Source organism: Oryzias melastigma, linkage group LG3 (genome assembly GCF_002922805.2).
Source record: "Oryzias melastigma strain HK-1 linkage group LG3, ASM292280v2, whole genome shotgun sequence".
NCBI classification, from domain to species: Eukaryota; Metazoa; Chordata; class Actinopteri; order Beloniformes; family Adrianichthyidae; genus Oryzias; species Oryzias melastigma.
The window spans coordinates 27,975,628-27,989,088 of NC_050514.1; the positions used below are offsets into that span (position 1 = coordinate 27,975,628).

At 37.3% G+C, this 13,461-nt stretch overlaps 1 protein-coding gene across 2 annotated transcripts in view; it reads left to right on the forward strand.

The window, feature by feature from the left end:
* Positions 1–13,461, forward strand: part of garre1 (granule associated Rac and RHOG effector 1) — a 39,173-nt gene that overhangs the window by 2,773 nt on the left and 22,939 nt on the right. For both annotated transcript variants that reach the window (XR_002921729.2, XM_024295533.2), the window contains exon 2: positions 11,440–12,772. Coding sequence is in view for 1 of the 2 variants with exons in the window: in XM_024295533.2 (XP_024151301.1) it covers positions 12,269–12,772 (504 nt within the window). In the remaining variant the exon portion in view is untranslated. The remainder of the gene's footprint in view (positions 1–11,439; positions 12,773–13,461) is intronic.

Sequence of the window (13,461 nt, forward strand, 5' to 3'; positions counted from 1 at the left end):
GCTTGTTAGTGCTGTCTGCATTTGTCAGCATTTGAATTGACCCGGAGTGACACTTTTCCTCCGCCTTGCATTCAGTCCGGATGCATGTGCGAGGAAGTCAACAAAAAGTCACAAGATTACTGTTTGCGATTGCCTCGGGTGGAGTTCCAGGGATGTTTCCTTAAACAAAGAAGCTTTCTAGTGTTATTGCACGTTCGGGGTAAGATTATACAGGTGAGCGTTGCGGCTAAGGCTCTTCTTGGGGAAGTTTAAAACCTATCGAATGGGAATTCCTTCCAAGGTCTTCAAGGTTTGAATATATGAACTGTGGGGCTTTTTATACATCCTGCCTTTTGGAAAGCAGGCTTAGATTTAAATGAGACAGTTTGGGGATGTTCCAGTGTTGCAGTATCTTTGGTTTGTTCAAATATGTCATTTATACTTCATAATGAGCAAATCCAGCATATTTAAGGGGAAATACAATTTTTTTGGACTTTATAGAAACAGTCTGAGATATTTAGGGTATTGCAATCTAAAGGGTGCCTCAGTCAAATTTTGGAAACTTGTTTTGATACAACATAACGTGCCTGTTGCACAGCTAATGTTAGCAACATTCTTTGTATGCTTTTACAGTTTTTAAAATATGTATATATTAAATCAGTTAAGCAATCTTAAACTATGCAACAGCTATTTGTTGGCTGGTTTATTTTAGTGTAGTTATGGTAGTTTTCTTGTACACACAGAAATAACATCCACAGTCGCTAAGGAGGAAAGCGTTTGCTTCCTCTTTTACAAATGATTCATCTTGCAAAATTTCTGCAACACTTTGTTTAATCCTGTAGTTTTCTTTTCTTCAAACCTACTAAATCGGATTCTAAAGCAGCAAAGCAGCTCATACGGATGAGGACTTGGAGCATGGGAAATTTTGCTGGAGTCTCCTGGGAAACCGGTCTAGTCTTAGTTTGCGGTTTGCTATTTGCCCCTCAGTCAAATGTTTCCAGTGAGAAGCATGACTTCTCATGCATCCTAGACCATCAAATACTGTCATTCAAAAAAAAAAAAATACTACCTTAACAATCTCACAAATACGATCTTCAATCGACTGGAAATTATTTTTTTATATTCTCCCATAGAGGTTGTTGGTGGAAAATACAAAAATTACTCTTGAAACTATTAAAGTAGTGATTTTAACTTTATTCTAAATAATTCAGAGGTGATTAGTGGTGGGGGGGAATCAATCATAAAAACGATTCTGAATCATTTTATGAATTTTAAATAATCGATAATTGTAAAATGTATAAGGTACTCTGACATTTTTGGAGAGCACACAAACATGGCTGACCTTCTAAATATGCACAATCACAATGTCTCAGTAAAAGTTAAACAAGTATAATGATCTTTTCTTTACTTAAAAATGCACTTTGGTGGAGAAAAGTAAGTCATTTTGGTCTACTGCAGGGGCGTCAAACTCAATCGCACAGGGGGTCCAAATCCAAAACGGGTCGTGAGTCAAACAGGATGAACATTTATTGAACACTCTAAAATCTTAGAAAAACATACCCCTCATGTAGTATATTTATACAAATTAAATATTAGGGTTGTATCAATTCCTTTAAAAATTGATTTCACTCGTATCATAATCTGTGGTTGCTGATGCGATTCCTAGTTGATACTGGTTCATATTGAATGATTCAATTCACCGACTTCGTATCGATCCATGACATCTTTAGAAAACTGTAACCAGTGTGACTCAGAGATAAATACCTGGTACTGAACAATGCAGGTGAAGTTTTCCAGATTCTTGTATTACTTCCAAGACAATCAAGTGTAAATTAAATATGTGGACAAACAAAAAATTAATGGCAAATTTATTCACACTGCTTGTCTCAGACAGATCAATCTGGTTGGATCATAGGGATATAAATTAATAAATAATTAATGAAATTGGTTAATCTTTACACCTCTATTACATTTTTTATAACTTTTTACATCTTCTCACTTGCTTATCTCTACTGTTTGACAAGAAGCAAGGAAGTGCATCTTCCTTTTTTGACTCGTGAAGTGTAAAATTACATTCTACTTTTTGTGGTTTCTTAAAATAAAGCGTCTTGATGACTGGAATGCAACACAACCTGCAAGCTCGCTATAAAGCTCGCTCAATATAGGCTGAGGGAAGCATTTTCATCCCCACAGGTTGCTACTAGCCTTCATGAATGGAGCTGACGTCAGAGCCTTTCACCACAGCTCTCACTTGTTAAAGCCCAGCGTTTGGCCATGCTAAACACATTCTATTGTTTATGACTATTTGTAGAGCATATCTGAGGTTTAGCTGTTTGACCAACACTGAAAGGCATTTCATTAAAGTCACAGTCACTCTTTTAATTGGGTTTTTAGATGTGAATTATTTTATATAATGTTTAAAGTGGAGTCGTAGTATTTTTGATTTTTTTAATACACATATTTCTGGTTTTAAGACATACCAAAATACATCCAAATTAGGGCTCCCACGATTAGTCAACTAATCGATGACTAATTTAATAGTTGATTAGTTGTTACTTTATATTATATGGAGTCAGACTGTAGTAAAGTTGAAAGTTGCAATAGCATTCTGCTAGCTTTTTGGATTATTTTGGCATTTATTAAGGATTTTTAGGCTATTTTGAAGTGTAGCTAATATTTCAACTGCATGCTAGCTATTTTGGCTAATATAGGCTTTTTTTTAGGCTAATTTGGAGTTAAGCTAACATTTCAGCTGCATGCTAGCTATTTGGCTAATTTAGTTTTTTTTTTTCAATTTTTTTGGGCTAATTTGGCTTTTAACTAATATTTTAGCTGACTATCAGCTTCAGCATTTTCAGCTATTAATTTCAGCATCTTCAGCTATCAACTTCCACGTTTTTGGGTATCAGCACTAGCATCTTCAGCTGCCAAATTCAGCTTACAGCATTCACACTAGCATTATCGCAGGTAATGCTCTCTATCTAGTTTTTAGTTAGTTTAAAGCTAATGATGGTTAAGATGTGTGCTTTACATCTAGTTTGCTCATGACCCGATTAGTCGACTAATCGGAAAAAATAATCGGTGATTAGTCAACTTTTAAAATAATCATTTGTGGCAGCACTAATCCTAATATTAACTTTTGGATCAGAATGACATTCAAAAACTTTAAACGATTTGTTGTGGATTAAACCTAAAAACATTCAAATCTAGATGATGGAGGATCTAATCTTCCATGTAATAATAAACGGTAGCCAATGCATTTTTCCTCTCTTGAAGCCATGCAGCTGCATGTGCATGTGTTTTTTTTTTCCTGAGCACTGGTATGAGGAGGACAGACTGCCACAATACCCTCCTTGTGTTCTGAGGGCCAGAGGAGCCTGGCTCAGCTCCTGTCACACAGTTGCTCACGGCACTTGTCCTGTCATTTGGACTGACCTCTTCGACTCGTCTGCTGGTTTTAAGATTATTCAATCTGATGAACGCTTTGACCAAAATGTCTCAGCGGAAGTGTGCATTCTTGGGCTGTGATTTTAGTTTCGAATTCAATCAGAATTGTCTTTGTTCCTCCAATATATGTTGTTGGGATGTTAGCACCATATTGTTTTTGTTCTGACTGTCGTATGTGTGTGTGTGTGCGCTCATTTGAACCCACATGAAGAGGCTTTTGGGGAAATGCATTCCACGGCTTCATTGGCAACAGATGTAGAAGAGAACATTTTTTTCTGCTCTGAGCTGAACATTTTGGAGTGTCTAAAAACGGTGTGGACTGTTGGGCAGCTGTTTTGCCCATGCAGGCTGAAATAGACTTCATAAGAGAGCTAATGTTGGGCTTGTGGCTTGAGCATTAGACTTGTTTGCCTCACAAAGGCAGACGGACTAGAAGCTGTCAGCGTTGGTAACAGCTGCCCCTTCCCAATCTATTGACCTGCCTCTGACAATCTTTAGGAGTGGATATAAACACTCCGTTTCTGCAGACACCATACGCTGTCCACATAAAGAAATCTGAAAGTATTGATGTTTTTTGCAAGAATCCCTAAACTTGACTTTTTAGGTCAGTGCAGTTGTTTGTGTGTTCAGGTAAATCCTTGCATCTATTCAAACTCCCTCTGCCTACTTGGGGTGACGTGTTTGTTGCTGGCGACAGATATCTTGCCACAGGAAACCTTAACCCCCTTTTCCTGTTAATCTAGGCAGCTGACATGTATGTTGAGTGGAGAAGTGGAGCTAACATTAGCCCTGAGCAGCCCCCTGCTGGAGGAGGGTCATTGAACTGGGTTGGGACAGAGCCAGTGCACACAGATAGACACTTCCATCACATGTGTTTGTTTGGGTGTCCTCTTGGATAGCCAACAAAGCTGATGACAATGTGTCTAATATTGACACTATTTTGCTATAGTGTCAGGGTTATTTCCCTATTAGCATTTCTTATATAGAAACTGCTGTCGTGGTGTAAAACTGTTGAATGTATATGAAGACTGGATTACGCGAGTGTGACATCACCCACATAAAGTGGCTTACTTCTGGATCTAATTAAATTAAGTCAATTCAGTAGTTTTTTTTCCCCAATTCTAAAGCCTCTTTCACTGAGCGGTACGGTCTGGTCCAGTTTAGAATAGACCAGGCAATTCAAGCTCCGCCCTAACTGGTCCGTTCCATTTTTCTATGAACCTACAACCACCTGGTGTCAAAAAATGGTACGGTTTGGTCCGGCTTAATGGCAACTACTCTGGACAATCAGAAGTGAGCTTGTTGGAAGTTCACACCCCCTACCACTTGATTGTGGGCTCGGGAGAATCTCTGAATCAAATGTTTTAAACGTTTGATGTGGAACCACATACTTATATTGTACTTTTTTTCAGTAATCTGGTCAGTTTATGACTTGAAAAACTTGCAAGATAGAAAAAACAAACTATTAGAAAATAATACAGAGAAAATGTTTAAAAAGGTAGCAGAGCAAGAATAGTTATTCTGACAAAGATAATGACTCGGAATTAGCTGTTTAGTTCTCAGTAGAAGTCTTTAAGATTCTTGGAGACAGTAGGTGCTTCCTGTTTGGAGCAGCAGGAGGTAGGGATCACCGAGTCTAATTTGGGACTGTTATCAGGGAGTAATTATCTCTTTTTTTACACACACTCGCTATCTTATAGCCCCCCACGATCCCAAGCTAACATTACCGGTGCTGCAAAAATGGCGAGCAATATCGGAGGTCAGGTTTGATCCACATGCCAGCACTGACGATGAAAATGAAGACGTTCGTGGATCTGTTTGTCTGTAAATGAATACTTCAGAACAGAGCAGGGAGTTTTTGGCCCACTGATTGTAGTTTGTATAAAGCAACTAAGCTTTATCAAATGACAGTTTTTAGTTTTCTGCTGTATGGAGGGATTTTTGTGCCACCATATTGCAAGCAAAAGTCAGTTTTGAAATCCAAAAGTTACAAACAAAATGTAAAGTGTTTTGAAAAACATTGTGTTTTAAGGAATCAGAAAATCTGCTTTGTTAGTCCAGCTGCCATCTTAAAATGTAACTTTCCACTTTATACCACCAGAAAAAATCTGAAAAGGAAAAATCTACACATCAAAGCAACTTTCTATGTAATTTTTTCAGGTCACTGTAAAGTCACAGTGTTGTTAAAAGGAAGTAATCTTTCACTGTTTTATTTATTATATTTCAATGCTATTTATTATCTGTCATTTTTTATTGTTATATTGTTGTTTGAGGTCAGTGGCCCTGTTGTAAAAAATTAAATTGTTTAAACATTAATGGGTTCATTTTTATAGTTACAAATTTAAGTAAATGTTCAGGCTTTGATTTGTCAAAAATAATACACAAACAAACTATTTTCTTTAATATAAAGCTTTAATTTAAAGTTCAATCTTTCCACTATTGCAGTGTCGAGTTCTTTATTTAGTAGAGATATCTGAAGGCCAGAGAAGTGAAACTTTGACACAGGAAAAAAGATGTAAAAGCGCTTGAACTACAAATAAACTTTCCTTTTTTTTCTTATGTTTTAAACCTTCACTTTTAGTTTTCTCTTTTCTTAAATTTTTTATTAATAAGGGATACTTCTCCCTGCTGATTAAACTTTGACGTTTTGGTTCTCTGTTTAATTATAGTTAAAAATTATTGTAAAAACAAAGTTTTGTTAACCTGGCTGCCACTAGAATTAGGATTAGCCAGCAGTGTGCTCTCTCAATTCACAGTTTTGTCCCCAAGGACTATAAATGTCATGAGGAAAGGAAGCAGTAAAGGTTTTTGGCTCTGTGTGTGAAGATGTTCTGCTCTTAAACCTTTGCGTTATGTGCTGGGAGTGTGCTGGTGGCACGAGAGGGCAGCACAGCAGCCCTGTAACGTTTGGCATCTTCAACATGGTTTTTGATTCACTCTTCATGTTTACAATCTCCATAAACTCCAGTAAAAAGGGGCTTAATGAGCTGTTAGTTGGTGGTGGAAAGCGGTTAAATTGACTGTGAGTTTTAGTGAGCAATTTTACCATTTGTGGTTTAATAAATACAATTAGGATCTAAAATATGTGTTGGTTGTTGTCAGTCATGTGGGATATTGACTGGATATCAGATCATTTTTGTTGTGTAGGGAAAATTAGTGGTACACTGAAAAAGTTATTCATTTTTATTGGCAGCTAATATTATATTTTAAGTTATTTTTCATTACAAATGTGAGATTTTCTTTGTACAATTGCTTGTGTCTTCAGCAGTGGAGAACTTTAATTGCACAGTGGTGTCAATAATGAAGGTTTTGCACATAACAGGCCTGACTAGACACCTATTCTTTTCAAGAGCTGCTGTCTGAGTCTCATCACACTTTTGAGTTGGGGAGCTAGAAGATAAGACTGTTTATGTACAGTAGTCATATCAACAGAGCTGAATCTCTGACTGAGCTGTTACTCCTACAAGTGCAGTTTATTTAAATGTCAGAAGTGAATATTTAGAACCTACTCCTAAAAATGACACATGGAGCCTCATGAAAACTTTAATCTTTTCATGCTTTTGTGATGAAAAATCCATTATTTTCAGTTTTCTGGTCTCTTGTTTTTGTGGAGGTATATCACCAAAATATATTCTAACATAATCGCTTTTGGCTGTATCCTCATCGCCTGTACTGTATGTGCACATTTCTATGACAAGTACATTCAAACACGCAAAGACTCCAGTTGCAAAATGGGGATGATTGAAACTTTGTTATGTCAAGAATTTTTCTCCATATTACACAATGACAGTGCAGAGAGTTTGTAATCATTACGTCCTGCTTCATGGCATTACATCACCGCTGTGTAGTATAACATACTTTGTGTATTTTACAGGGAAAACATGTTTCAAATCACTGTACATTTATTTTCTATAAAAAAATATTTACACTTTAGCAAATAAACTGTTGTGTTTTATTGTTTGTGTATTGATGGATATAGTTAATATCCATAATTAATATTAATTGTTCATTGAAGAAAAAAAAAAAGATTCAGTCAAACAGTGGAAAATGCTGGAGCACTTGACCTTTAATAGTCAGGTTTACTATCTGGCCTGCAGAGGCTAATACCCTTTAAGTATGTCAGCCAGCAGGTATTGTGGGGCACCTTGCAGATACTTACTGTACCTGTAATCCTTGGGATTTAGAGATCTAACAGTGTCATGCCCAAGGTCTATACTTTTCTTAGCTTTTCTTGAGGCTTAAGAGTAGTGGTTTGCTTTTTGTTGAAAGATATTTGATCAAACTTCTTATTTTCTATTTAAATAATCAATAGAATTTGTAGGTATTGTTAAGCCATTTGCTAAACATACGAAATAGTTTAAGAAATATATAGCTTAATCTGCTTTAATTCACATAATTATTGATTTGACATAAAAATATAGCTTTTAGAATGACCCTTTTTGGTATTAAAATGATTACATGCATTTTTTTAAATACTTCTCTCTTAAAAAGTGGTGATAAGGTAATATTTTTTGTTAAATGTTTAAGTATTTGAAGAATCGTTGGAGTATATTTTAGAATAATGTCAGAAATATTGACCAAATCCTTTGAGTTTAGAAGTTAAAAGGACAAAACTCTGTCCTGTTCCCTTTCACGAGGAAGTCAGCAGTTCCCTCCAGGCTTGACACTTAGTTCATTTAGTGGTCCAGGACAGATAAAAGGGGCTTTTTTTCTTCTTTTTTATGTACTTTCTGGGCATACCTCTGTGTTTGTGAAGGGAAGAAGGGCTTGGAGGACAGGAAAATGTTGGTGGAGATGCGTAATGGAATCAGCTACACAGATGTTTAGCTTAAAATCGGAGCAACCTGGATGATCTTATCTATTGGAAAAAATAGTTTTTCTTTTTACAGGGTTTAACACACTCCAAAAACACTACACTAAGATTACAGAGTAAATGTTTCATATGGCTATAGCTGCATGCACAGCAATTAATATTTTGTGCTTCAAATCTAGATTTGTTACCTTTATTGAAGCTTTTCCCCCCATTTAAAAAAAATATATAATTTTCAGCATACTGTAGATTAATATATTTTTGACACTTCTATAGTTGCATTACTCTTAGAAAGTCAAATATTCTTTATCCAAGTGGGGTACAGTTTTCTACTTTTGAAGTAAAAGGACCATAGTGAGAAAGTGCAGTCAGAAAGAATGAAAGTATTGTGGCTTTTACTATGTGCAGCAGCCCAACAGACCCCTCAGTGTTTTTCAACAATGGCTGCTTGCAGGAATTCTCTCTGCATCTGTGCTTTGCTAAAGCAGACGTTGCCAAAGATATGAGGTCTGCTGTTAGTAATCGTCTAGCAATGTACAGCTTTAAACCACAGCTCTGGACCAAATGGTTTTGGATGTCACCACTTGGTTCAGAAAATTGTGGTTCAAACAGTCCTGCAGGGAAACAGGGGTTTCTGGGTGGCTGCAACAAATAATAGTTTTCGGAATTGACTTCATCTCTGAGTGAAAGCCGACTGCATGTTGCATGTTTTAGTTGCCTAAATATGTAAATTTGATTGTTTAAATGTGGTGGAAGATCCTGCAGATTGAATTTTATAAGGAAACACACCAGAAAAGATGTAAACCAAATGATAAACAAAAAGATAAATATAAAGGACTTTTGCAAAATGAAAGAGGATGTTTTTAGCCACTTGCAATCACATTTCTTAATATTTAGTTTCACGTTATATAAAATTGTATTTAAATGATTCCAATTCATTACCCATCCTATTTTTCACAAATTTTATTGACCATACAAATATTTTATCTTAACTTTTCTGTCTTCCTGTAATTACCACAGCTGTTTGCAAAAATCTATCATGTAAAACAAAACTCTCGTGGGTTAATTATCGGCTCTGCTTGGGAGAGCACAGGCTGTTGCAGAACAACAGCTTAAAGTGTGAACTCAAAAAGATTTATTAGCATCATTATGCATAAAATGACTGTTATTTTCTGCAAGACAATGCTCTAGAAGTGATCTGATTTATTTTTCTTCTTCTGTATCCAGTAAGACAAATGGCAGTTTATCTTGACCTAACAGTAGATCCTGTTTGATTTACATTTATGATGGATCTTAAAATGAAAAAAAATATATATTTTACCTGTTCTTAGCCACATATTATTCTGGCAAATCTAAAACGTGAAGAAAAAACACACAGAGAACTAAAAAGTGCCAATTTGTCTGTTTATATTCTTATTTTTCAGTTTTTGTCTGCAAAATTAAACGGCTATGAACTGGTTCAGCCTCTTAAAACATAGATACTATCATAGATGTAATGGAAAGTGGACTAAATTTAACATTTAATCAAACTTCTCTTTACACTACCCTTTGGAAAACATTTTATGCAGACTTGTTAAAACTTCTTGTTTTCTTCTTAGTTCTGCATGGTTAAATCTCGTTTTTATTCTACTTTCTTTAGCTGGAGGATATTTTTAGAATTGGAAAACATGCATCTTTGTTTTCATTGCACTACTGCCAGTTTTGAGAGTTTAGTAAGTTGGCAACGCTGCTTTTAATAAGTTTAAAAGACCAAAAGACGTCAAAATAGTCTTTTATAAGAGGGTGCGACTGGACGCACTTAAGGAGTGCGATATTAGTGATCAATATTGCGATGACGATATGACATGCGATGCATGAACAAATGGCACAACTAAAACGATGAATACATCATTTTAGGGAATTTTGGAATGTTTTACAAGTTGATTTTTTTTTTTTTTTTCATATCAGGCGATAATGCGATAATGACCGCAAGGGTGTTGGGACTTGTGAGTTGTGAGCGTTTGTTTACTTTGCGCGCAGGCAAAGGAAGTGGAGAGGTCTAAAAAAATTGCCAAAATGAGAGGTAATAAACGTAAATAATTAGATGCTAAATCTCTTACTTGTACTCACCAAAGAGGGCAATACTGTACATTTCGGACTCTCAAAATACCAAAAAGCCTTTTTATCTATTGAGAAAAAGATATATCGTAAAGTTAGCATTTTATTGCCCAGCCCTACATTGTTTCCATTTCACCCCAAGAGTTTTATTTACCGTATTCCGAAGTATAAGTCGTACCGGAGTATGAGTCGCAAAAGCAAAAAATGTCGAATCAAGACGAAGAAAACCATCATAAGTCGCTCTGAAGTACAAGTCGCACTTTTGGGAGAAAAGTCTGGGGCTTCAGAACCAATCCGTCAAGCCCAGCGTAGATAAAAAAAAAAAAATAAATAAATACAAGAATACTAATCTTTTGATCTGTAAAAGAAAAATATTAACGTTTAAGAGGAAAACAATCAGATTCTCTTCCATGTTTGTTTTGGACGATACCTTCTGCTGCTGGCAGTAGCAAATAGTTATACTCAGATTCAGCGCCCTCTAGCTGTTGTTAGAGGAAACAACCGCTAAAAGACAACCAAATAAGTCACTTCTGAGTATTAGTCGCACTCCTGGCTAAAATATGAAAAAAAAAAAACTGCGACTTAAACTCCGGAAAATATGGTAAATAAAAGTCAAACTAACTTCAATTAAACTAAAAATGATCCTCGTTTACATAGGAAGCGGGCATCTAACATAAAAGGGCTCCATTTGATTGGTCAACAACGTGAAAGGGTCCATTCGAATGGTTAAAAGACTATTTGATTTGTTAAATACTTTAAGCCGCCATGTGATTGTTTTAGCATGTATGTAAACTTTTAAGGTAACGATTTATCGCTATTTACGGCAACTTTTGTGATAGTATTGGAGGATTTCTGCACTTATTTTTCTCACGTCAAAAATGAATTTTTGTACAGAAACGTTTTTTTTTTTTTTTAAGCTCGCATATTAATCGGAGAATAATTATTGGATGCTCTGTAATCCTGCCTCGTAGATGCTTTTGTCATGCTCTGACTCTCAGCCAAAAAGCATTTGGATGTGTTTGTAAAGCTGTTGAAATGATGCTCATCCTTCCTTTTTGACGTGACGTAAACTTTTCCCTCTTTGTCTCTGTCCTCTCCCCTTTTAGGAAATGACCTAGAGGCCTTACAGATACATTTGTGCTTTTGTTGCTCTAATCTGCATCCGCAGAGAGCAGCAAGTTTTGGAAGCACATTTGTTTCCACAGTGAGTAATATCTACCTCAGCCAGCAGACGGGGGGACGAACCAGGAAGCTGCTGGAGACATCGGACGGGCAGACAGAGCTATCAGCTGGCCGCACGCTCACTGCCTGCAGAGTCCTGCTTATTTTTTGGTTTTAAAGGGGATTTGAGACGGACTGGATCTGTCTGCCCTGCACCTCCCACTGTTCCTCTGCAGAAGCCACATCCACTGTTTCCAGCATTTATTCGTTTTTTTTAATGGTCCATTTTTCTTTTGTGCTGTTGACCAGTGTGTCATTTCCGTGGATGCATTTTTTTTTTGCTTTACCCTTTTAAAAGGATTTTCTATTTTTTACTGCAGGCTGGTTTAAGAGTTTATATGTAAATACGTAAATGAAGGATTTATTTTCTCTGGATCTGAAGGAAATTTGATGCACTTTAGGCCCTGGCTGTGAAACTTTTTACCCTTCTGTTATGATCATTTTGTCAGGAGCTGGAAGGAGAACATCTGGGGGCGTGTTTCTGTTGTTTTTTTAAAGTTTATACGTTACATCTGCAGCAGGGCTGCATGTAAGCATTTCATTCAGCGTTGCTTCTGCACACGGCAAACTGAAATGAACCTCCGGCAGGTGGAATCCTTAAGCTGTCCCTCTCCATAACTTGATCCGCCTCCGTACTGTTGGATTGGAGACTTTGGGACTCATTCGCTGGGAATAACTGCAACAAGAGGAGCTTCCGGTGCTTTTGCACCACCTATGTATTGTTGTAGTGCGCAGGAAAGTAAAATGGACTACAAGCGTCGCTTTTTGCTCGGCGGGTCCAAGCAGAAAGTGCAACAGCACCAGCAGTACCAGATGCCTGAGCTGAGCCGGACCCTGAGCGCCTCTCTGGCTTCCTCTTGCACCGCCTCGTCACCCATGAGCGCCGGGGTGGGCATGCCCGGCAGCTGCCACCCGCCGCCATCCGGCACAACGACCGCCGTCGCCGACATCCAGCAAGGCATCTCCAAATACCTGGATGCGCTCAATGTGTTCTGCCGGGCCAGCGCCTTTCTCACAGACCTGTTCAGCAGCGTGTTCAGGAACTCTCACTATTCCAAAGCAGCTATGCAACTGAAGGACGTGCAGGAACACGTCATGGAGGCGGCTAGTAGGCTGACTGCCGCAATAAAGCCAGAGATCGCCAAGATGCTGATGGAACTGAGCGCCGGGGCCGCCAACTTTAAAGACCAGAACGACTTCAGCCTGCAGGACGTCGAGGTAAGAGTCCATGCACAGCCACTCTTAACCTGAGAAAGTATATCATCTATTAAGATGCACTACAGTCACCTCTGTGTGTTATAATATCTGTCAGAAATAATTAAACATACTTGAGCGCTTTAAATTCTCCACAACTCTTATAGAAGTGGTGCTAATACGCTCGGCTGCTCACTGTCATAAGATTGGCTTCATGAATCACCGTTTTGGCTCAGGCGGCGTTCTCGCGTCCACTGTTATGATGGTGTCAATATGTGAGGGTGAGGTGCAAAAAAAAACACTGAGAATGTGAGGAAAAAAGCCATTTTTAGCTCAAAGCTGAAATTTCTACTCGCAGATTGAGAAGAGATGCACTCTAGCAATCAAAAAGGGGACAGAAAACACAACTTTCTGGACTTTTCTATTTGTAATTCATCTAATTCATATTTAGAATATTTTTAATCAAAATAATTGTTGCAAAGACTATGCAGGCTTTCTGTTTACACAAGCAGGGCTGCATAATCCTGATCCTGAGGATCTATAAACTGCAGAAAGCAGTACAGAAATTTGGAAAACAGGCATGCTGGTAGATCTTTGTGATTAGGATTGAGCAGCTCTGAAATGAGCTAAATTTTATTTTCTATACATTTTTCCAGATTTACAAAAAATGTGTAAATCATTAAAGACATTTAACAGCCTCATAAAACAAAAAT